Consider the following 25579-nt stretch of genomic DNA (forward strand, 5'->3'; position numbering starts at 1 on the left):
GTATGTAGTCTTTTCAAATTGGCCTCTTTCACTTAATAACATGAATTTAAGCTTCCTCCAAATCTTCTCTTGGCTTGGGAGATCATTTATTTTTATCACTGAATACTATTCTATTGTATGGAGGCATCACAGTTTGTTTATCCATTCACCTACTGAAGGACATCTTAGTTATTTCCAAATATTGGCAATTACAAATAAAGCTGCTATAAACATTTGTGCACAGGTTTTCAACGCCTTTGAATAAGTAAGGCGTTAAAAGTAAGTAAGAGTGTGATCACTGAATTCTAAATTTATGTTTAACTTGGTTACTGCCCAACAGTCTTCCAACAGAGATGTACCATTTTGCATTCTCTTCCTGTTGTACTACATTTTTGCCAGGATTTGAACTTGCCAATGTTTCAGATTTTAGCCATTCTAATAGATGTGTACATTGTCTCATTGTTTCAGCTTGCAATTCTCTGCTGACTATGATGTTGGCTATCTGCTCATATATTTATTTGCCATTTGTAAATCCTCTTTGGTGTTGTGTCCGGTCAGGTCTTTTGACCATTTCTTAATTATTTTCTTGTTGAATTTCAAGAGTTATTTATATATTTTGGATAGAAGTCCTTTATTAGATATGCATTTTGCAAGGATTTTCTCCCCGTCTGTGGTGTGTCTTCTTTTTTATATATTTTTAAGTTTATTGATTTTGACGTTGGGAGGGAGGAAGAGAGTGAGGGGGAGGGAGGGAGGGAGGGAGGCAGAAAGAAAGAGAGGAAAACAGAAAATCCCAAGCAGTCTCCACACTGCCAGCATGGACCCCGACATGGGGCTTCACCTCACGAACCGTGAGATTATGACCTGAACTGAAATCAAGAATCAGAGGTTTAACCGATTTAACCATGCAGGCACTCCTATCTTCTCTCTTAAAAGTGTTTTTGCAGAGTTTTCCATTTTGATGAAATCCAACTTCTCACTATTTTTCTTTCAAGGATCATGCTTTTGGTACCCTATCTAAAAAGTCATTGACAAAACTAAAGTCACCTGAATTTTCTCTTATCTTCTAAAAGTTGTACAGCTTTGCATTTTACATGTAGGGCTATGTCCATTTTGAATTAATGTTTATGAAAGGCCTGAGGTCTGTATGGAGATACAGTTTTTGTTGTTTTGTTTTCGGCATGTTTATGTGCAGTTGTTCCAGCACCATTTCTTCAAAAGACTGTTATTTCAGGACGCCTGGGTGGCTCGGTCGGTTAAGCATCCGACTTCGGCTCAGGTCATGAGCTCGCGGTTTGTGAGTTTGAGCCCCGCATGGGGCTCTGTGCTCACAGTGTGGAGCCTAGAGCCCACTTTGCTTTCTGTGTCTCCTTTTCTCCCTGCTCTTCCCCTGATCATGCTCTGTCTTTCCTTCAAAAATAAACAAACATTCAAAGAAAATTTAAAAAAAAAAAAAAAAGGCTGTTATTTCTCCATTGATTGCCTTTGTTTCTTTGTCAAAGATTTGACTATATTTATGTAGAGTTATTTCCGGGCTCTCTATTCTGTCTCATTGATCCATCCACTTTTTTTTTTTTTTTTTTTAACCAATATAAGAATATTTTGATTATTGCAGCTTTGTAATTCCTGAAGTCGAGGAGTATCAGTCCTTCGACTCCGTTCCTCTTCAGTGTTGTGTTGGCTTTTCTGGGTCTTTTACATGCCCATATGGCCTTTAGATTCAGTTTGTCAATATTCACAAAATAGCTTGCTGGGATTTTGATTAGGATTGCATGGAATCTACAGATCAAGTTGGGAAGAAGAAATATCTAAATAATATTGAACATTCTTTTCCATTAACATGGAATATCTAATTCTTTATTAGCTCTTTCTTGATTTTTTTCATCAAAGTTTTATAGTTTTTCTCATAAGAATCTTGTACATATTTTAAGTACTACTCTTTTGTGTACTAACATAAATGATATTGTTTTTCCTTTCAAGTTCAGCTCTTCGTTGCTTGTTTTTGGAAAGTGATTAACTTTTTTATGTCAACTTCATATCCTGAAACTTTGCTATAATTACCTACCAGTTCCAGGAGGTATATATATATTTTTTCTTTTTTCTTTTTGGTTTTGGTCAATTTGGTAGGGCTTTCTACACAGGCAAACATTTCACCTATGAACAAAGACACTTTTATTTATTCCTTCTCAATCTATACAACTTCTATTTCGTTTTCTTGTCTTACTGCATTAGCTAAGACTTCCAATACAATGCTGAATAAGAAGGGTACCAGGGGAGTGGCTCAGTGGCTCAGTCGGTTAAGCGTCCAACTCTAGATTTTAGCTCAGGTCATGATTTCATGGTTCACAAGTTTGAGCCCCACAACAGGCTCCATACTGACAGTGTGGACTCTGCTTGAGATTCTCTCTCTCCCTCCCTCTCTGCCCCTCCCGCACTCACTCTAAGTAAATAAACAAACTTAAAAAAAAAAAAAAAAAAGAATTTTGACCAGGGACATCCTTTTCTTTGCCCAATGTTAGAGGGAAAACATTTGGTTTCTTACCATTAAGTACAATGCTAGCTATAGTTTTTGTAGATATTCTTCATCAACTTGAGGAAGTCCCCCTCTATATTTCTAGTTTCTTGAGTTTTTTACATGAATGCCTGTTGGATTTTATCAAATGCTTTTTCTGCATATATTAACATGATCAAATGATTTTTCTTCTTTGGCCTATGGATGTAATGGATTCTATTAACTGATTTTCAAATGTTTAACCAGTCTCCCGCACCTGTAATAAATCCCGCTTGGCTGTAGTATATATTTCTTTTTTACACATTATTGGTTTGGCTTATAACATTTTGCTAAGAATTTTTGCATCTGTTTTTATGAGAGATATTGGCCAATAACTTTCCTTTCTTGTAATGTCTTTGGCTTTAGTGTATACCCATTTTTATCATTGTACTCCCCACCTCTGCTACCTAAGAACAAATGTTCACAAATGCCATTGTCTAACTGTGGAGATAATAATCCTGCACATTTTGCCTCTATTCCAAAAATGCAAGAACAATGCAAACTGTTGACAAAGAAGAGGTAAACAATAAATTTCCTCGACTATCAGGAATGGAGCATCTTATTCAATTTTTGATTTTTCATTTTGAAAATGCACAAAAACAGGAGACTGGAGTAAAGCAGAGATGACTGGTAAGGTTCTTCTTGGGTGCTCCCTCTAAAGGATAGGAGGCCTGTCTATAAGCATGGTGTTAAGGCTGATTCTGAGACTATGTGTTTGGGGGAAAGGAGATTTCATAGATTAGCAATGCTTTTCATGAAAATGGTGAGATGATAGCACACAAGCAGTGTATCTGCTGATCATGAGTAAAGCCACTCTAATTCTAGTGAAAGAATATTTCTTTTTAAAAAAAAAATTTTTTTTAATGTTTATTTTTGAGACAGAGGGAGACAGAGCACGAGTGGGGGAGGGTCAGAGAGGGAGACACAGAATCCGAAACAGGCTCCAGGCTCTGAGCTGTCAGCACAGAGCCCGATGCGGGGCTTGAACCCATGACCCGTGAGATCATGACCTGAGCTGAAGTCAGATGCTTAACTGACTAAGCCATCTAGGCGCCTCAAAGAATATTTCTAATTTACAATGATTAATAGCAGTTGAAAAAAAAACTAAGATAATATGAATACAATTTATCAAAAACATTATTTAGTAAACCCAATTAAATATTTCTTGGAAAATGCTATTGATTAAATGTGTTACTGAATGAATCAAAGGGGTTAAAAATCCTAGATAGCTTCACGTTGCTTTGGAAGTCAACATTTCAGTGACTTAATTGGCTGGATGTAAAATAAGAATGGCATTTGTTATCTGCAAGTCTTTGGCCAAAAACTGCTTTACTTTCAAAGGGTGCCAAAATTCACTGGTGTGATTTTGCCAATCCGATAAAGAATAAAAACCTCTCTAAAATCCTTCTAAAACACAATGTAGATGGAACAGTGGATTTGTTTGGCAGAGGTCTTTCTTCAAAATAACTTCATAGAGTGAATGAAAAGGTGATATAGGAGAAGCAAAATCTCACACAAAAAACTTCACACTATGATCCGATCTGAGTGTAACAGGTGATAGGCAGAGTTATTTGTCTCCTGCTTTTTATATAATGACTGAAACTCTATCTGTACAAGGTAGAGCCCTGAAGAATAACTCAGGACACTGGCCATCAACTTTTTTCAGTTCTGTCGTGTGCCTGAGATTCACACTCCACCCACTCTTTTTCTTTACTATCAGAGTAGTGTTGAGCTCGGCATGAAAAAAAAAAACAAACAAACAACAAAAACAAAAAAAAGCAGTTTTTGGAAATATTTTCACCACTCATTCTTAAGTGAAGACGTAGACCTGTTTCTTTTTTGTTTTTGTTCTTGTATTGGTTGGGTTTTGCTTTTGTATGTTTGTTTCTTGGCTGGTTCCACACCACCAACCAGAGATTTTTCCATTCTGGGATAAAGTAGGGCAGAAGACAAAATGATTCTCAGCTCAGTTTGTGCATTAAAATCATCCAGGAGACCTCTAAGAAGCCACTAATCAAGATCCACATCCATACATGCTGAAGTAATTGATCCAATGTGGGGCTGACACATCAATATTTCTTAAAGGGCGCTCCTGGTTGAGAGTCAATGTCCTATAGGAAGAACTGTTCACAATTTCAAGAAATCACTCACTGGAGTTGGTGGAGGCATCAATCAAAAAGGAAATAAAATGGCTGGTTTTTGTTCTGTGTTGTTTTTCTCCTTCAAAGATCTTCCTCATCACAGCTTTGGTTAGCTTTATTCTACTTGGGTTAGCCTGAGCTTATAAAAAGAATATACAGGATATCAGATACAAATTTCATGTACTTCAATGAACAAAAAAAAGTCTTTTAAATGGAAAAAAAATCAAAATCAAGAGGAGACAAAAACCAATCTTGCCTGCTACTTCCCAACCCTTTAACACCTAACTTCCGACTATCCTAAACTCCCGTTACTACATGTCCTTTGAGGACTTCACCTTTGAGGTGAACTCACTGTATGTTCTACTGACAACAAGAGAGAAGTTTTCCTACAACGTGATAATATTGATCAATTTATAATGGAATCAGCAATTACTTGTTTCTGCAATTTCCCCCCCAAAATAGCTAACACTGACGAAAGTCAGTTATTACACTTTGTAAACTCTTCCAAAATTTATATCTACTATCCCAATACAATGTAATTACTTAGAACAAAGACCTATATTTTATAACTACATCATCCAGTTGTATTGATTGGGATAATTTGTAACTTGGAAATTACTTATCATTAGACATTAGGAAATATTAAACACATGCTATAGCCATAGTATATGGATTGATAATACCTGTTGTTGTTTTTTTTTAATTTACAAGGTAAAAATCCTCTCATAGATTTTAATATAGTGTTAAACTTTGATGATTGGGTCAACTCATTCTTTTGCTAGAACACTGATCTACTTGGAGAAAGAAGAAAAAAAAAGATCTTTGCATCACCAATAGGTTCTCTAAGAAAATTAACTTCAACACTAATCACATGTAAATTTTTTCTAGGTGGGCATTTTGGTGAGGCAATCACCTACCATTTACTGATTGAATTTCTAAGGATACGGATTTGCATTTAATCAATAGCAGGTCCTGAAAAAAGAATATAATCTCCAATTGCATATTATCCAATTTTTATCTAGTCTAGCAATATCTTTGGCGGACTTTATGAATGACAAGAAGTTCATCCATTCTTTTACATATTCTAACGTTTATCCTTTTAAATAGTCAAGCCATCCGAAACCAAGGTATTTATACCATTTTACTTAAACTAGAAATAGCATTATATAACTGAAGAGTATATTTGTATCTTTCCACGAGTGTTCCCTTGATGTGTCAAACCCTACCAGGCTCTGGCCCATACTCCTAGGGAAAGGATAGGGGGAGGGGAGGGAAAGATGGTTCTAAAAGAAAGATCCTAATGTAACTGATTCATTCATTTACTGTTTTAAAGAACACAGCTCAATGTCGTATTTTTCTTTTCTAACAATACACGTGCAAATTTTCTTGTGAAGTTCAGCTTTGGCAAAGGAGGAGAAACCTCTTAGTTCACAAAAAGTTTCACGACCATGTCTGTACTTCACTTTTACCACCAGAAAGCCTCTAAGAATCTACTTTAATTTTTATTTACATCTTAATAGAAACTTGCTTATGTTTAGCTTGTTTCTTTTATTTTTATATTTATTTAACAGAGGCCACATCCAATCTTTAGGGTAAAAATCCACGCAATCCTTTTCCCTCTGAACTCAGAGCTATTATATTTAGCTACCTCCATTATAAAGGTATGCAAAGATGTAATACAGCCCTTAAAATTAAGCTATAATCTATATAGATTTCACAACTCATATAATTATTTATAAAGGATGAAAAGTTAACAACTTAGTAGAACTCCATGTACTTCTCAAAGTAGAGCTAAATTTACAAAGGGTATTTAAAAGTAAAGGTTTTGAATATAGAATATTAGATGTCATATAATTACGCAGCATGTTTTAACAGATTAAAATATTACCCTTTCTACTGTCAAATACAGATGGAATTCCTTTTATGGGGGCTTATCACCAAACCAAATGCTTTATACTCAGTGTGAAAATTCAATCACAATTGTCAAAGATCAAGCTGCTACTTCTGATAACGTACATGATGAGATATCATCTTGTTCAATATAAGCTTTCAACTTGACATGTAGGCTAATAAAAAATATAAAGTTGTAGTATTTATTTTCTTTCTTGCACAACAGAAGAATCCTAAGAGGGATGGTCAAAATATCTAGTATCGTTGCCTGAAAATACAGTCAACTCTTATCTGGAGACAGATTAACTGGTTTACAGATTAGCTGTAGTAAAATAACAGCAGCATGCATTGCTTTCGTAAAAGATTTTTAAATTATTATGCATCAGCCACTGTCTATCAGTATGAGAGAATGCCTACTCTAACTACATAAAAGGCACAACTTTGTGTCCATTTTGTCTGGTGCATTGTCATTTATTGAGTATTTGCTATGCACCAGGCACTGTATTAGGCTATTCTACCTCATCACTCAGACCTAATCTCTTGTCAACAGCTCCCTTTCGAGGAAGTGTATGAGGGAGTCGACTGCAGTTCTGAGACACAAGCTCTACAGAAGAAAAGACCCTTAGCACTAAGAAACAAATTTCAGTTGATTTGTAGGTGTAAACTTCTCCCCAACTTTGCTCTTCATCCTGTTTTTCTTCCTTTGCTTCCTTTCTCAAGGAAAGCCTGAATCTGCTTGCCTCCTTGCCCTTCCACCTCCAAGTTCATTATCAACACTCCAACAGTTCCCTAGATATTCCTTAAATGTGCATACTCCCCTCCCCCCGCCCCTTCCATCCTACCCCAAGTCCTTTTGCCACTACCCTAGCTTGCACTTCCATTGTCTCAAAGTACCTTCACTGTTTCATAACGGACAAATATTTGCTAAATAGTTAAAGCAGCTTCCATCAGATTCTCTTTAAGACACTGAGGTAAACAAGGGGTAGGAAACACTAAAAATAGCCTGAACTCAATCACTTTTGAGCAACCACATCACACATGTCAGTATGGAGGAGTTATCTTTGATCTCTCCTTTTTCCCTTCATCTTCCCTATCTTCTCCGCTTGAGTTCCTCAGTCCACTCTCCTAGATCACGTGCTACATACGTCAGTCAGTCAGTCAGCCAGCCAGTCAGTCAGCCAGCCAGCCAGTCAGCCAGCCAGCCAGCCAGCCAGTCAGAGAGCCTCTCCCAGCTATAACCCTCTACCCCAGTGCTGTCCAGTAGAATTTTCTACAGTGATGGAAAATGTGCTATTTTTATGCTGCCAACACGTATGGACACTTATTGACTTGAAACATAGCTAGTGTGCCTGAGGCACTTGCTAATTTTATTTAAATTTTAATTAATTTAAATGTAAATAGCCACATATGGCTAATGGTGACAGTACTGGACAGGGCACCTTAACTTTCTTCCACACTGCTATTAGAATTATGTTCTCACGAGACGTCTCTGATAGCATCACTTCTACTAAAAACTAACAGGTTTCCATAAATCTTCACCATAAGGAATGGCGCTGAAGGTGCTTTCCAATGTAGACCAATTTACTATTTCATTTGCCTGTTCGCCATTCCTTTCCCGTCTAGGCTTCCCATCACTTGGTGTACTCACATACGCCGTGAAATGACCCTTCATGCAAACTGATGGATTTAGCTTAGAACGCCTTTTCCTCTCAGGGAACATCCACTCGCACTTCCAGACTCAGCTCAAATTCCTTCTCCAAATGCTTAACTGTCCCCTCCTAACTGTGCTAGCCTCTCTCTCTCAACTGTTGCCATAAGTTTTTGTATACAGCTCTATTAAAAAAATTAATAATAATTAATGGTGAAAAACGGGGGTTCATGTATGCCAGGTAAATAAGTACATCCATTCAATGGGATGACCAGGTCAAGCATTTGGCACAGGAATAAGCAAGCACTCTACAAATGTGTAAAGTCTTCAATACATGTATTATGAATTGCACCTCCCATGCTAGGGATCTTAACTGAATATATCAAGCTCAGGAACTGAGAGGAAAATAAAAAGATGGAATTGGGGTGGGGCAAGCTCACAGGTGTTGATACCAACTGGAGGCTTAGGTCAGGAACACTGTATAAGGCAAGTTGTGAAAGCACTGGGAGATTAACTATTCAAGCCAACCCACAGCTAAAACTGAACTTGCTTCTCACCTTCCCTATCTCACTGGCAACGGCAACACTGGTTTCCCCCGCTACCCGAAAGTAGAGTGTCCCCACGAAACCTTTCATTTGGCCTTTAAGCCAAATGGCATAAAGCAAAAAAGCAATCCCCATTTTGTAAAAGCGAAAATCCTCTTCGGATTTCAGTTTGAAAAGAGGTTACATACACGCTAATGTAGGTCTTTCAGAAAAATCAAGTGGTATAAAGCAAACTTCTGGATAGCGGGGGGGAAAATCAGTCATCAAATTCCTTAATCAGGTGGTATAGATGTTAGCAGGTCAAGAACAAAAGAAGGCTTTTCTTGTGATGTGTAACAAGAAGAATTCATTGCAAGCAGATCAATAAAGCACTATTGCTATGGCCCTCTTCCTAGGAAAGAACTCTGTTATATGAAAACAGTGAATATATTTGCCGTAACAGTATTTAACATGTGGAAGAACTCAGGAGGAAAAAAAAAAAAATCTCTAAACTTACTCAATTTTCACATCCTTTAAAATTATATTTAGATACAAACATTTCAAAATCATTAATGATACCCAAGGTATGTCTGTCTATTCCTAATAAGAAGAATTTCCCCCTTTATATAAAGCAGTCTCACTCTTTTCTCCCTTTAGTCAGCTTGCAAAAAAACGAAACAAAACAAAAACACACAGAACTATTTAAATAGCTAAAGTAAAAACTGAAGCGACAATCTTAAGCAATTCTCAATATGTATATACCACCATTTGCAGTCACTTGAATTGAATATTAGATTTAAATATTTTGATGTTCCATTTCATTAGGTTGGGAAAGGATAGGTTTATGACATAATTCTGTTATTAAACAAAATCCTTCAGTTGGATTTGCAGATCAGAGAAAATTAATATTTGGATTTAGCTCAGAGGTTGAGTAAATTAGCTCAGTTCACTCTGGGTTTGGGTCCATGGTTTGGTTCAAATTCTCGATAATGAACACATCAAAATAAAAATATTTAAATAATGTAATCAGGGCTGACATTTAAGAATGAGTGTCCAGGCAAATATGTGTTTTAAAAAAAAAAAACAACTCACTTTACAGAGAGAGCTAAGGTTAAATCCGAAGGTTTGAGCATTCCGGGAGCCAGCGTTCATGTAGTTTCCCATTAGCAACACAAGTTCCAGCAACTTGCTAAAGCTTTTGCTTTTCTTTATCTGCTCACAGGCAGTACTGACAGCCATGATGTCAGGTTTGATGCTGTTCACCTGCTCTTCAAACTGAAGCTTAAAGAGAATAGCACTGAGCCGTGGCCGGAGTCTCTTCACATTGCTCATCTGATTGAAAAGAAAATAGCAGATTTCCTTTAAAATGCATGGTATACTTTAGTACTGTACGACTGCAAGTAATCTGGGATGATTTATTGGTATGACAGTGCCGAGGAAGCAATATGTCCCTTAAAACTGATAGCAGGGAGAGAGAGAAAAGCCTTGCTTGTTTTTGTGAGCAATCAAGAGTCATCCCTCAAAGAAAAAATTAACAATTTAGATGCTCAGGGAAAAGAAAGCTTTAATTAAATGACAAAGTTAAAGTGATAAGGTACATATAATTTTTCAACAAAGACTAAATTTTAAAAAAGGTGGCAGGGTACAGAGGCAACAAATGACAAAGCATTTCTCTCATTAATTTTTGTTCAACACTGGAAAAGGTTGGGTCATGTTTAAAACATTCAGAAAGGTCTAAAGAGGGTTTGTTTTCTTCAAATAGCAACTGCTGTCCTCAGAAGCCCTGCTGACTAACAGTATGTGTTAGATGGAGGGAAAGTAAATAGGTCCCAATTTGTACTAAATTGACTTTCTAGAGAAACACAGAGAAGTAGAATGACTCCTGACACACACTAAATTAGCAGAGTGGATGTTAAGGAACATGGGCGTAGCCAGAGCCAGAAGCCATGCAAAGCTATGGGTCCATCAAATGCCAAGTTAACCCTGTTTGGGACTCTGCGTTCCCTTGTTGGGAGCGTGGGGGCTGAAGATGTTGAAAAGAACAAAAAGCCTAGAGAGTCAGCAAGTTCTTGCCTTAAACTTACTCCCCTGTGTTCTATCACAGGGGAGAACAGCCATTTAACTGAAGGCTGGAGACAAAGGGCATTTAAGCTGTGTATGAATTCACTGACCAAACGTGCTAGGGATTGAGACTTTAAACACATTGATGATGTAATAACAGTAAACCTATTGAACTTCAACAGCTATTATAAATAAAAGCAGTGTGAGGCAAGGTCAGGAAAAAAACAAAAACAAAAAACAACCAACAGTGACACAACACCTTACGGTTAAAATAGGGAATAGGTCTGTTAGTCAACAGAGTATAAAAGAAAACGTAAAGAACAATGTCACACAAAGCTTATAGGATTTCTGTTCAGGAGACAGAAGACTATCTGCTAATAATACAATGGCTGCTGTTTAAAGTTAAATAGACCAGACAAAAGCCTGGATTTATTAGGTCCAAAAAGATATTAGATCCAAAAGGATACTTGCTTGGACATAACAATACAGCCCAGCATACTCATCTAACAAGAACTGAGCAGTAAGGAGTTAACTCTCAGCAGATACATCTTCAGATGGACCAAATCCTTACAGCGATTGAGAAGTTTCTTAGCAAATAATATAAATATCTAATTCACATTTAGTATTCTCTCTAGTCACCTGATGTTTTAATGTTTAAGTGGATACAGCCAAGATTCTAAGAGTTTGACTGATGTAGTTAATTGCCCTCCACACAGAACTTTTGAAAAGGTCTTAAAATTCTGAGTTCAAGGAATGTCTTCAAATTTGGCTGTCTAGGGGAAATATTTTTTTTCTTCTTACAAGAAAGTAAAAAGGGTGGGGGGCCTGGGTGGCTCAGTGGGTTGAGCATCTGACTCTTGATTTCGGCTCAGGTCAGGATCTCGCGGTTTGTGGAATCGAGCGAGGCCTATGGCAGGCTCTGCACTGACAGTAGGGAGTCTGCTTAGGATTCCCTCTCTCCCTCTGTCAGCCCCTCTGCTGCTCATGCTCTAGCACTCACTCTCTCAAAATAAACAAACATTGAAACAAAAAAAGTAAAAAGACTATAAGCTCAAAAAAGACGTAAGAACAAAACAAGAACTAATAACGGTTTCATAGAATACATTTAGTATAAAATTTTAGAAAGATAAAATGAAGCCCGGTTAGAATGGCAATTGTTAGCAGGCATGCATCCTTCTGTTTGGGCAGTATATGTGCAGCTACACTGAGTCAAACAGTGATTACTTCTCATAACGTCATTTCACGTGTCTTTTTTTTTTTTTAATTTTTTTTTTAACGTTTATTTATTTTTGAGACAGAGAGAGACAGAGCATGATTGGGGGAGGGTCAGAGAGAGGGAGACACAGAATCTGAAACAGGCTTCAGGCTCTGAGCTGTCAGCACAGAGCCCCATGTGGGGCTCGAACTCACAGACTGCGAGATCATGACCTGAGCCGAAGTCGGCTGCTTAACCGACTGAGCCACCCAGGAGCCCCAAACGTGTCTTAAATGCTCCCAAATAAACTAAATTCTCTAAATTTTTATGCTTAACCATTGCAAATGGTATTCACATTATATTGGGCCAACTCTGTATTAGTGCTCTATTCCATTTAATATACCCTCTAGAATAGTAAGGTAGAGGACTCACATGAGTACACGTGGTTATGGCCATTCAAAAGGTGTATGATGCTCCCGTGGCATGTTTTCAACCTGTGCCCTTATTCATGATAGTCTGTTACTTTGCCATAAACATGAGAAGTATCCCAGGAAAATATTATTACAAAATATATTAATTTTAACCTATATTAATGTACTAATTTATGCACAAAGAGAAAAAAACTGCTTAAATGCCTCGATTATACTGTCCCCAAATATGTTAAAGCTTTCCTGCTGACAAGCTAACCATATGTAGCCAGGATAAAGTAATTAATTTTCCTAGAAAAATATAACCTAGATTTGTATGAGTAATGAGTTTACCTGGCACTAGGGACAGTTACCTTGAAAAGACAGAGTAAGTGTATGATGTAATGCAGAACAAAATGCTATGAATTCATGAAAAACCCTGACAAAGCCAGGAAACCTAAAAACACATTTTAGAGCAACATCTTTTAAAATCAGATGTCCTTTCCATATTGTTCTTTCTTCCAAATTTCAAATAGGATTTAGACTAATAAAAAATAAATGTATTTTAGTGAACAAAAATCACTGAGCTGGAAAAAAACCTGAGAGATCACCTGGAACTCATTCTGGTCTTCAGTCTACTATTGAATAGCCTACTCTGATCCTGCAGGACACATGGCTGTCCCCATTATTTAAAAACAAAAGTCTTAAAGTACACTAACATTCTAAGGTCTAGCTCTTGGGATCTGTGATAAGAATAGCAGGGTTCTTTTTGTCATTAATCAAATCAGAGTCTTTCCTCATATAGGATCAAAGAGTAAAAAGTTTAAAAATCAGAAAAAATATATATTTTTTTTATTCTTGAAGAACGTCTGTTTCTTCATTACTTCACATGATCTGTCAACACAGGATTTGTGTTCTGTTTGCTTACTAAGGAACCTCGCACTTGTCTGCTCCAGGCGAGGCTGAATGCAGAAATGAAGAGCTATGGTGCTCCAAATAATGCTCTCAATGGTAAGAGAGTCACTAAAAGAGGAGGAGAAAGAAAAGAAGGTTATGAAAGTTTAACTGTGAGACAGTTAATAATGAAGGGTGCCTGGCTGGCTCAGCTGGTTCAGGGTCCAACTCTTGATTTCGGCTCAGGTCATGATTTGTGAGATTGAGCCCCGAGTCTGGCTCTGTGCTGACAGCGTGGAGTCTGCGTGGGACTCCCTCTCCCTCTCTCTCTGCCCCTCCCCTGCTCATGCTTGTGCGCACTCTTTCTCTCTCAAAATAAATAAACATTTGAAAAAAAAAAGACAGTTAATAAATTAGAACTTAACTTTCACAGAGTTATCCTTTCAACTGATCGATACCTAGTCTTAGTAATATAAACTCACATCACCAAACTCTGACAATAGGGAGTTGTAATCTGAAGATCAATCTGAAGGCATAAAAAAGAAAGTGAAAATACTTTAACTGCTATTTGAAAGCAGGGGGCAGTGTTCCTGCAATGTCCCCACCCCATAATTAGAGATGTTCCATGCCAAATAAAAAAAAACCTTTAAAGCAGTGACTGGTGAAAATCAATCAAGAATATCCAGAAGTCTAAGGGTAATTTTTATGTCACACCTCTGTTTGTTGGCAACATTAAGTGCTGTCAGAGGAGAGACAAGTGAGATGAAAGAACTTGAGAAAATAATAAAGCAACAGGTACGGACTGGATGCCTAAGTCATGACTGCCACCCTTGGATCATCTGATTCTTTCCATCTGTCTCAAAGGGCAAAAAGTAGACAAAGGGCAAAAAGGAAGATGTAATCTTGCATCATCTCATTATGATTATGTTTTCACACATAATTTTAATGCCATCCATTGTTTTATGGGGGAAACAACAGAATCCGTTAGACATTTTTATACCAACTATGTCTAATACCATATCTGGTTCTCTTTAATTTCTTTAATAGATAAGAGATATTCAGGAACCAGCTTATTCAAAACTTGGCGCATTCCCCGCCCCCACCCTCCGCCCTTCTCACCTGCAGACTTGCACAGGCTCGCCTGAAAAGAAATCTTAGTACATGCGCAGTATCTTTGTTATTCTTCCCTAAAGTCACTATGGAACTATTTTAACCATCCATTTACCTAACACTACAAGTAATCAACTGACTGAAAAGACACTCACTTTCATCTGAACTGACTGGCTACTCTAAACCTTTATTTCATATATTTTGTACATGTATCAGGAATAACAGAACAAAATAAGTCAGTCAGAGAAAGACAGATACCATATGTCTTCACTCATATGTGGATCTTGAGAAACTTCACAGAAGACCATGGGGGAGGGGAAGGGGAAAAAAAAGTTACTGAGTGGGAGGGAGTCAAACCATTAAGAGATTCTTGGATACCGAGAACAAACTGAGGGTTGATGGGGGGTGGGAGGGAGGGGAAAGTGGGTGATGGGCATTGAGGAGGGCACCTGTAGGGATGAGCATTGGGTGTTGTGTGGAAACCAGTTTGACAATAAATTATATTTAAAAGAAAAAAGGAATAACAGAACAATGTTTCAGGAAGGCTAAAGGACTCCTTCAAGGTCACATGGCAGGTAGGACATGGTCCTCGAGCTAACTTGCTGCCAGTCATGTGTGCGTGTCACTGAGAGCATCAAGTGTGGAAATTAACAGTCGTATCTTAAAAGCCATCTAATACTCCAATTACTCCTACTATGTTTTCCTAGGAGTAGGAATGGACTTTCTCCACTGTAGTTATGTGACCAAACACTGTGGAGACACCCGGCTGTACTGTTTCAGATTCCTTTCTTTTTCCAACTGCCTCCCGTTGTGCTGAATTTTTAGTATTTTTTCCAGATTTGTGTTTGTTGTCCCCTCACACTGCACTTTCCACTCATATTTCCTTATTAGCTAATTCTTCTGTTCTCTGTGGAAGAGGTGCAAATAAGCAAAGGGAAGGTGAAAAACAAATGCATCCTTGTCAAAGACAAGACTAGAAAATGACAAAGGGTTGAGGGAGGAAAGCAACAGCTAAGAAAATAATGTAAATCTAATAACAGAATTAAGACACTTTGAAAAAAGTTAACTTGATTTCTTAAACTGCATAAAAAAAAATACCTACCCTTTACCGTTAGCTGGCCACTATTTTCAAGATCTCCAGAATGCTCCAGAAAAAAAGAATAGTTCGTTTCAAGAAATGCATCAAAAACACAGCTATTTAAGCACCTTATGCCTGGGTAGTGCTCAGAATACAAAAATGTTTTGTGTTTTTTTTTTTTTTTAATCAATGTGTTCTTATGATATTAAAGCTCTGAGGCTAAAATTATTTTTTAAAAACTACACAACAGCAAAGTACATATGGTATGTTTTTAACATTTTTTCCATAAGAGCAAAGCCAAGAATCATACAAAAAATATTAAAAGGATGAAATGTATATTCCTGCAGCTAGTCAAGAAACAGAAAATTGGTTATAGCCATCAGATATTGCTTTATCTTTGTTTACAAGTGCTTATCAGTTCTGGACCACTAAGGATTTCACAGGAGGTCCAAATGAGTTCTGTCGATACTCAGGATCTGTAAGCGGGAAAGCTAGAGAGCGAGAGACTTATTTAATTTGGCAGTCTTAGCAAATACTCTTAACACAGAAGTTTCATATCTGATGAATTAAAAAGCTGGCATAAAACCCACAACCATTCTGGTGTCTTAAATTCATTCATGTCTGCTTCCAGACAATCCCCACCCTACCATAAGAAACCCAATGTTTTTATTTCTACCATAATAGCTTAGTTTTGCCTGTTCTTGAAATTGATATTAATGAAACCTTCAGTAAACACTTTTTGTGTCTTGCTTCTTTCACTGAACAAAAGGACTTTGAAATTCATATACATGCTGTGTGATTCGATATTTGGTTCCCTTTTACTAATGAGTGATATTTTGTTGTAAAAATATACCAACATTTCTTTACTCACTTCTGTTGATGGACTCTTTGTTTTTCAGTTTGGGGCTATGTGGTGGGTTGGGTTAAACAGGGAACTGGGTAAATCATATGTCAAGTTCTTACCCCAGGTATCTGTGAATGTGACTTTATTTGGAAATAAGATCTTTGCGGATACAATTAAGGATCTCCACGCGAGATCATGCTGGGTTTAGGGTGGGCTCTAAATTAAGTGACTGATGTCACTTTAATTTTTAAAAAGGGGGGTAGGGAGAGAGAAACACACAGGAGAAGGCAATGCAAAGGAGGCGGCAGAGATTGGAGAGATCCTAGCAGCTAGATAGACAAAGTCTTGACTGTGAGCTGCTATCACAAGTGAGAAGAGAGGCATGGAACACGTTCTCCCTCAAAGCCTCCAGAAGGAGCCAACCTGCCAGCACCTCGATTTAGGTATTTTGGTGTCCAGAAATGTGAGAGAATAAATTTGTGGTTTTAAGCCACCGCAGTTGTGGACATTTGTTATTGGAGGCCTGTGGAAACTAATACAGAACATTCTGAATATTCTTGTATGAATCTTCTCATTTCCATTAAGTGTCTAAAAAATAGAGTATAAACGTATACTTTTCTAAGAAATTGTCAAACTGTGTTGCTAAGTGGTTTATACTACTTAATACCTGTTTTCTAGTTTTGCATGTTTAGGTCAATATTCCGCCCCTCATTAATTTTTCTGTGCAGTATGACAGAGGACTTGAGATTCATTTTAGTTCCTAGGGTATCCAAGTTTTGCAGTACAGTTGCAGTACAGGATACAAAAAAAATTCCTTTCCGCCCACTGACTAGCCTTGAAGTCTCTACTGAAAGTCAGTTGATGGTATTGTTGTGGGTTTATTTCTAAACTTTCTAGAAAAAGTTTGTGTATTTTTAAGCCAAAGTGTTACTGTCTTGCTATCACAGTCTAAAAGTCTAAAAGTCTAAAAGTCTTCCAAGTGTGTTCTTTTTCAAAACTCATTTTATGTCTTCTAGGTTCTTTGCATGCCATACAAATTTATTGTAATTTCCTATCAATTACGCTAATAAAACCTGCTAGGATTTTGACTGGGAATGTGTATCAAATATTCGAAATCTAAGATCATTAGAGGGGAAAAAATGACATCTTAACAATACTGAGCCTTCCACTGTAGGAGCATGGAAAGTAGCTCATTTATAATTTCTTTAATTTCTCTCAGCAATATTTTGTAGTTTTTGCCATAGAAAATTAGCATGTGTTAGTGAAAATTTTTCCTAAGTATTTTAAGTTTTTGGATGGTAGAGTAAATAGTACTATTTTTATTTTGTTTTCCAAGATCTCACTGCTTACAGAGAAAAATACAGCTTATTTGCATATACTGATTATTCTGTGATCTTATTAAACTCACTGGTTACTTCAACAAAGTTTGTCTGTATGAATTCATAAGGAATTTACAACAGGTCACTCAAAAATAAAGATGGCTTACTTCCTCATTTCCAATGCACAGGACTTTAAATTCTTTTTCTTTTCTTACTATACAGGTTAAAACATGCATTGTAATGCTGAATAGAAGCATAAGAATAGATATCCTCACCTAGATTCCAATCAGAAATGACAAAGCATTGAATCCTTCACCATCAATTATGAGGGGAGTTACATGTTTTCCATAGATGTCTTCTATCAGGTTGAGGAAGTTCCTTCTATTTCTAGTTGCTAAGAGTTTTTATCATAAATTCAAATTCTAAATACTTCTCATTTTGCGATTCTTTAGGTAATGTGATTTTTCTCTCCTTTCTCTGGTACTGTGGTTTAGTACATTAATTTTTAAATTAAGCCAACATTATACCACTTGGTCTTTTTATGTACTGAAATATTTGATATATAAAAATATTTTGTTACTCTTTGCATGTATGTTTGAGTCTAATTTTTTGTACTGAAATTCTTTTGAGTCCTGATATCCATAATTTGAGAATTTGGTTTTGTTCTCAGTGTTTCCATTCACTCAAAATAATTTTTTCTTTGACTCACAGGTAATTAAAAAACCACATTATGCAATTTTCAAACAGTGAGATGTTCCATTATTATTATCCAATTTACTGTTAACAGAAAACACACTCAGCAAGATTTCAATCTTTTGAAAATTATAGAGATATATTTTATGTCCCCACAGGGTCTACTTTGGTGAATGTACCATGTGTATTTGAAGACAATGCATACCCTAGAGTTGTTCTGAGGAAGCCCCACAAATATTAGAACAAAACCGCTGACAGAACTTGATTTTCTATGTATTTACTGTCTTTTTTTTTTTTTCTTTTTTAGTCTATAGTTTTTCCTAGAATTTGCTGAAAAAGGGTCATGATAAGGTTAGGATCAGGGAGTTATCTATTTCTCCATTTAATTCAGCCAGTTTGTGCTTGATGAATTTTGATGCTGTTACTAGGAGCTTACATATTTAAGACGATTATTCCTAGTAAACTACTCCTTTTATCATTGTGTAATATCACTCTTTATTTCTTATAATACGCTCTGCCTTGAAGTATACGTTTCCTGAAATATACGTAACTTTGCTACTTTTCTTATTGTTCTGTTTTCCATTTGTCCCTTTTGCTTTTCAACTACAAAAGCAAGAAAAAGATAAAAGAGATGTAGTCAAGCAATGTTTAGTATTCCGTTTTATTTCTTCCATTGGCCTTTGAGCTCTATTTCTTCTAATTATATTTTTTTCTGGTTGCTGGAAGACTAACAAAATGCATCTTTATATATCAGCCTCCTAGAGTTACTATTAGGTCAATATTGTACGTGTATATATTTTCCTTTTTCTACATTTCACTCACATCTCACACTGCCTGAGATTCATTTCATATGTGTAATGCTATAACAGTGCAATTCCATTTGTGGTACCCCCATCATTTGTGCAATTACTAGCTTTTACTTCTATGTACATTAGAAACCCCATCCTGCCGGATTTTTTTTTAATTATCAATTTTAAGTAATTTATGAGAAGAGGAAACAGTTTATTTACTATTTCAGGCACTCTTATTCCTTTTTGTAGATTGGAAGTTTCCATCTGGTGTCATTTCCCTCTGGCTTGAAGGATAACCTTTAGCATTTATTTCTTGTAGGGCAGGTCTGATGGCTACAAACTCAGCTCACTAAAAATGTCTTAAGTTTACCCTATTTTTGGAAGGGTATCTACTAAATAGAGAATTTTGACTTTACAGGTTTTGTTTTTAAGTTTCTTTATTTTGAGGGAGGGAGGGAGGGAGGGAGGGAGGGAGACAGAGAAAGAGAGGGAGGGAGGGAGGGAGGGAGGGGCAGCGGGGAGCCTGAGGTGGGGCTGGAATTCAGGAACCCTGAGAACATGAACTGAGCTGAAATCAAGAGTCCAACACTTAACCGACTGAGCCACCCATGTGCCCCTACAGGGTTAGTTTTTCGTTATTAATTCGACACTTTACACCCTTCCGTTGACTTCTGCTTTCCATTATTTCTGCAGAGTTAGCAAAATCTCTCATTTTCCCACATGCAATGTGTCTGCCCACCCCTAATGCACCAGGTTACTATCATGATTTTTCTTTACCTTTGGCTTTCAGCAGTTTGACCAGGATGTGCCAAGGTCTTTTTTTTTTTTTTTTTTTTTTTTTTTTCCTTTACATTATCCTGCTTGGGATATGCTGAGCTTCTTGAATCTTCAATTTCTACTCCTCACCCAATTTACCCAATTTGCAAGTCTTGGCCATTATTTCTTCAAATATTTTGTCAGCCACAATCTCACTCTCTTCTCCTTTGGGGACTCCAATTACAAGTGTTTTGGAATGAGTGGTATTGACCCACAATACCTAAGGTTCTGTTCGTTTTTTACACTTTTTTTTTTTTTTTTGGCCTACATCTTTAAGATAAAATTACCTCTGTAGAGCTGCCTTCAAACTTGCAGACTCTTCCGCATCTCCAATACACTATTAAACCTACATGCTAAATATTTCAATTCAGTGATTAAACTTTTCAGTTTGAGAATTTTCTTATGGTAAATTTTTATAGTTTTCATTTCCCTGAAGAGACTTCTCCATTAAGACCATGTTGTTGTTGTTTTAATTCCTTGAAGATAATTTCCTGTAGTTCTTTGAACATATTCATAATATCCACAGTAAAGTCTTTGCCTGTGAAATCCCAAATCCGGGCCATCTTGGGTCTGGTTTGATTTTCTTTGATGATAAATCCCATTTCATTTTTCTTTACTATTTAATGTTACAATACCGCAACAACTGTTGAGTTATAATATTCCTTTGAGGAACGTTCATTCTAGTTTTAGCAGGCAAATCACTGGGTGATAACCTTAAGTTGTACAGGCTTGAGTTTACTCACTGTTAGTGTAGCGGTGGGAAGTAAAGGATTCACCCTAGCCCCTGGAACTTGGTATCTAAACTTTCTTCCCAGAGGAGTCTGCAAGACTCGATTATAGGTTTCCTTAAGGTGAGTCCTGAGTAGGTCCTTCTTTTTTGTTTTGTTTAAAATTTCTTCTAATGTTTATTTATCTTTGAGAGAGAGAAGGTGGGGAGGGGCAGAGAGCGAGGAAGACACAGAATCCAAAGCAGGCTCTAGGCTCTGAGCTGTCGAGCCCGATACGGGGCTCGAACCCACAAACGGTGAAATCATGACCTGAGCTAAAGATGGACGCTCAACTGACTGAGCCACCCAGGTGCCCCTAGAGTAGGTACTTCTTCAGGGTGTGGTACTCATTCCTCAAGTACAACCTTTCCAGTTGTTTGAATAAATACCCAAGTGAGCAAATGAGGTGCTAAGATGATTTCTCTATTTTGGCAGAGCCAGAAATCCCATGCCTCCCAGCAATGCTGGACCTCTAGGATCGCCACTCCACTCCCAACTTGTAACAAGTGCCCTGTGACAAATCTCGATCAGCCTAGGAACAGCGCAGCCTCCAGGCACAGACTCAGTGGAGATCTGCACAAGGACCAGAGAGGACCCTTTCTGTACAACCCCTCCCCCTTTAATGCCCTGCCCAGCAGAGTCCAGCTGTTTCAACTGCTACAAATTCTGATCTCTGCTTCTTCTGCTTAGAGAAAAACAGCCTCTGCTTAAACTTCAGTTCTCTGTGCTATAACTATAAATTTTTCACCAGGCCAAAAGCTGGGCACTCATGAAGTTAGTATAGTTTCTGTTTTCTCAAGGCTTGCAATTTTTCTCTACTGGTTGTCTACGGTCTTAAAACAGACGACTTGCATATTTTGCCTAGTTTATCTCTGTTAGTAGTTTACACAGCTTTGGCTAATTTATTCCAAAGTCTTTTATGTTTTTGTTATGTTACCGTAAATGGAATTTTAAAAACTTATAATTTCAGTTTTAAAAATACCAAAAAATCTTTACCCAGATTAACCCATTGTTTGTATTTTGCCCCACTTGTTTTATCCTATTCTCTCTCTCTCTCTCTCTATCTTACACACACACACACACACACACACACACACACACACACATACACATTTGGTTACAGTGATGTTCGCCAGTTTTTCCAATGTAAAGTTGCTATATTTTTCCTTTACAATAAGCATTTTATAGGGAGATACTTTGAGACTTTGTGAATAGTATGTATATAATCCATTTTCATCAATTTTTCACCTTCATGTTAATGGGGACAGACCACTAAGGAGAGTATTATAGTATTTATTCAACCTTATTAAAAATGCACTTTAAGACCCTTTCTGAAGGCCTCAAGAATGAAACGCAAAGCAGCCTAGAGCTACAATTACACCTTAAGCCACAAGTGTGACACAACTATCTAGTCTATGGTAACTTAGTTCCATGAGTCCAGTTTCCCCCTTTCCATTATGTTTCCAAAATAGTCTCAGAAGAGAATATGGAAACCTATATAATGAGAGTTGCAGAATACAGAAAATGCTTCCCAGGCACTAGATGATATTTGGATCTAAAAAAGCAACCTTAAAACAATGTTGTTTGCAAAGTGATGAATCATAAGAGACCTTTTTGCTTATAACTACAAAATGCTTTAGGCTTTATTTCAAATGAATGATGTATGGCTAGTAATTAGTATGTGACTGTAATGATGTTTTGTTTTGTTTTTGCAAATGAAACAAATTAAGCAGATTGTGCCATAAAATTTCAATACTATATAGATGGTCTAACTAGAAAGCATCATATTTCCATACCAAAAAACAACAAAGAATCCACATTTCCTATTACGGACTTAAATGCCCCACTTTTTAGTTGTCTATTTAGATGATTTAAAATCCCAAAGAAGTAAACACCCAAATTCCTAAAAACTTAATTTCAACAATTTCAGCTCCTACTTGAACATTCTAAATAATTTGCATCTATTAATAACTCAAAGTTAACCTTTAAATACTAAAATAAATTGGTCCAGTAATGAAGCATACAGAAACCACAACTAAAAACAACTTCAAGTACAGTGGGCATCTACAGCAAACAGAAACGTAAGAGTGGTGGGCACCACAAGAAACGGAGAATTATCTTTTCATGTCCTAGAAGTATGAGCTCATAGCTGATCAGTAACAGTTATTGGTTGAGTGAACAGGTTGCCTCATCTATGAAATGGTAATGCGTATTTCTGGAGTTATGTGAGAACCTGATACAATTACTCATTTATGTGTCAGATATTTATTGAGCATTTATTATGTGCCAAACACTCTTTTTGGCCTTGGAGATTCACATTAAAAATAAGATGACAAGGGGGCGCCTGGGTGGCTCAGTCGGTTGGGCGTCCGACTTCGGCTCAGGTCACGATCCGTGAGTTCGAGCCCCGCGTCAGGCTCTGGGCTGATGGCTTGGAGCCTGGAGCCTGCTTCCGATCCTGTGTCTCCCTCTCTCTCTGCCCCTCCCCCGTTCATGCTCTGTCTCTCTCTGTCTCAAAAATAAAAAAATAAAATAAAAAAAATAAAAAACTTAAAAAAAAAAAAAAAAGATGACAAGAACTTGGTCCAAATGGGGTGTGCTATAAGTAAGCAGGCAGAGAAAGGAAGAGAAAAATAGAAACGAATAGACAAGATCCTTTCAGAAAAGGACGAGTGCTATGACTAAGTAGGGTTCAAGAGATAGAGAATGATGGGGGGCATCATCATGATGAATGCGTTCATGACAAAGTGGCATTTGGGCTGAAACAAAGGGATCTGCAAGAGTAAAGACAAATCTGAGGTGGGGATAGCAATTGAGTATGGCTGCAACACAGTAAATAACAAAGGGAGTGGTAAACTGAGTTTCAAGAAATAGACACTAGATCATCTTACAAATTATAATCAAATTAGAAACTATTAGAACTTCCAAAGGGAAACTCTTCTTCTGGCCAAAGATGGAAAAACAGGGACTAGACTTACCACCCTGCCTGAAGCAATAGTTTTCAGACAGTAGACACCAGTGTGGGACAGTGGCACCTGAGAAAGGGGAAGCAAGGTGAGCTCTATGACTGTGCTAGCTCACTTTTTAGAAAGAGTTTCCAAACTGCAGCACAGAGAGGAGGAAGCCAGGTAGAATCATGGGGTCTCCATGAGTTGAGGAGAGGCAGGTGAGAGTCTGCTAATGCCAAGGCAGATAGAGTTCTTTGGACAGAGTACCAGAAAGAAAAGAGTAGCACAGAGAAAAAGCTCGGGAGATCTCAAGAGATTTCCCCTATGTCTTTACTCTGGTACTGATGAGTACATGCATGTAAGAAAACCACTAGAGGCTGGAGAAAGAATCAGCTAAAAGCACTGGAGGTAACTGTGCCTGATTCTCACACAGGGCTGGGAACAGTACTTGATCTCATCAGCCAGAGTGGGAAAACTTCAAAATTCATGGGATATTGAGTAGAATACTCAGCAGACTATTACTGAGTATCACTCTTGGGGGAAAATAAGCTCTAGATTGAAGGCTCCTCTGATTCCATGTAACAAAGCTTAAATACAAGCCATATAAGTATCAAACTATTTGCAAGTAATTTAACTGTCTCCCCAAACAAAGCACAAGAGTATTTATAAGAGTACAAAATTATCTACAGCACAACATGGTAAAAAAAAAAAAAAATGGCACCCAAACAAAAATTATTAGCCACCCAAAGTGGTAGGAAAATATAACCACCTAGGAGAATATTTAATAAACACAGATCCAGAAATACACGAATGACAGAAACAATAACCAGAAAGAAGTTATTATAAAACTATTTCATATGTTTGACAGGGTTGTAGAAAGAAAGAGAATTTTCAGAAGAGAAAAGATATTTTTTTTAAAAAATACCCAAACTGAGTTTCTAGAGAAAAAAGTTATGATATCTGAGATGACTGAATAGGAAAAACAACAGATTAGACACCACAAAAGAAAAAAACTGGAATACATAGCCACAGAAATTATCTCAAATAAAAAAATTAAAAAGAAAACAAGCAAAAAAACAGAGACAAATATGGAACACCTTTAAAAGGACTAATATATGTGTAATAATAAAATATATGCAAATGAAGTCCCTGAAATAGAGGAAGGAGGTACAGAAAAAGTAACTGAAAAAAAGTAATGGCTAAACTTTTACAATTCAAAAACTATAAACCCAGAGATCCACAAGCTCAATGAACTCCACGGCCTAGAAATATGAAGAAAACTACATCCAAGGTACATCATAATCAAATTGTCCAAAACTAGTGAGAAAGAGAAAAATCTTCAAAACCAGACAATAAAAAAAAAAAACAAAAAGACATAACAAAGGAATAAAGGTAAGAATGATGGCACACTGCTTGCCCAAAGTTATGCAAACAACGAGACAGTGAAGTAACACGTTTGGAGTACTGAAAGGAAAAACTATCAATCTGGAATTCCATATCCGTGAAAACACTTTTCAAAATGAAGGTGGTGAAGACAATTCCCCAGACGTACAAAAAATGAAAGAATTCATTAGCACTGTAAGAAATATTACAGTTATTTCTTCAGGGAGAAGGAAGAGGATTCTAGATGGAAGTCAAGATTTACACAAACAAGTGAAGAGTGCTGGAAATGGTATATATGTGAGCAGACATAAAAGACAAATGATTATTGATAGTAAAAACAATAACCATGTGTTAGGAGTTTTAAACATGTTGAGACAAAATGTATGATAACAATAGCACAAAGCCCCCAAGTGTTGGAAAACAGGAGTACATCATTTTAAGACTTCATACTACACAGAAAATGGTATAATATCATTTGAAGTTAGTTAAAAATATATATTATAAACACTAATGCAAGCATTAATAAAGTAGTAACTAATA

At 37.0% G+C, this 25579-nt stretch overlaps 1 protein-coding gene across 1 annotated transcript in view; it reads right to left on the reverse strand.

Annotated features, from left to right (window-relative positions):
- DIAPH3 (diaphanous related formin 3) overlaps positions 1-25579 on the reverse strand; it is a 504750-nt gene that overhangs the window by 227967 nt on the left and 251204 nt on the right. The window contains exon 21 of the mRNA XM_042927440.1: positions 9826-10065. Coding sequence (XP_042783374.1) covers positions 9826-10065 — 240 coding nt within the window. The remainder of the gene's footprint in view (positions 1-9825; positions 10066-25579) is intronic.

The sequence above is a fragment of the Panthera leo genome, chromosome A1 (genome assembly GCF_018350215.1).
Source record: "Panthera leo isolate Ple1 chromosome A1, P.leo_Ple1_pat1.1, whole genome shotgun sequence".
Lineage (NCBI taxonomy): Eukaryota > Metazoa > Chordata > Mammalia > Carnivora > Felidae > Panthera > Panthera leo.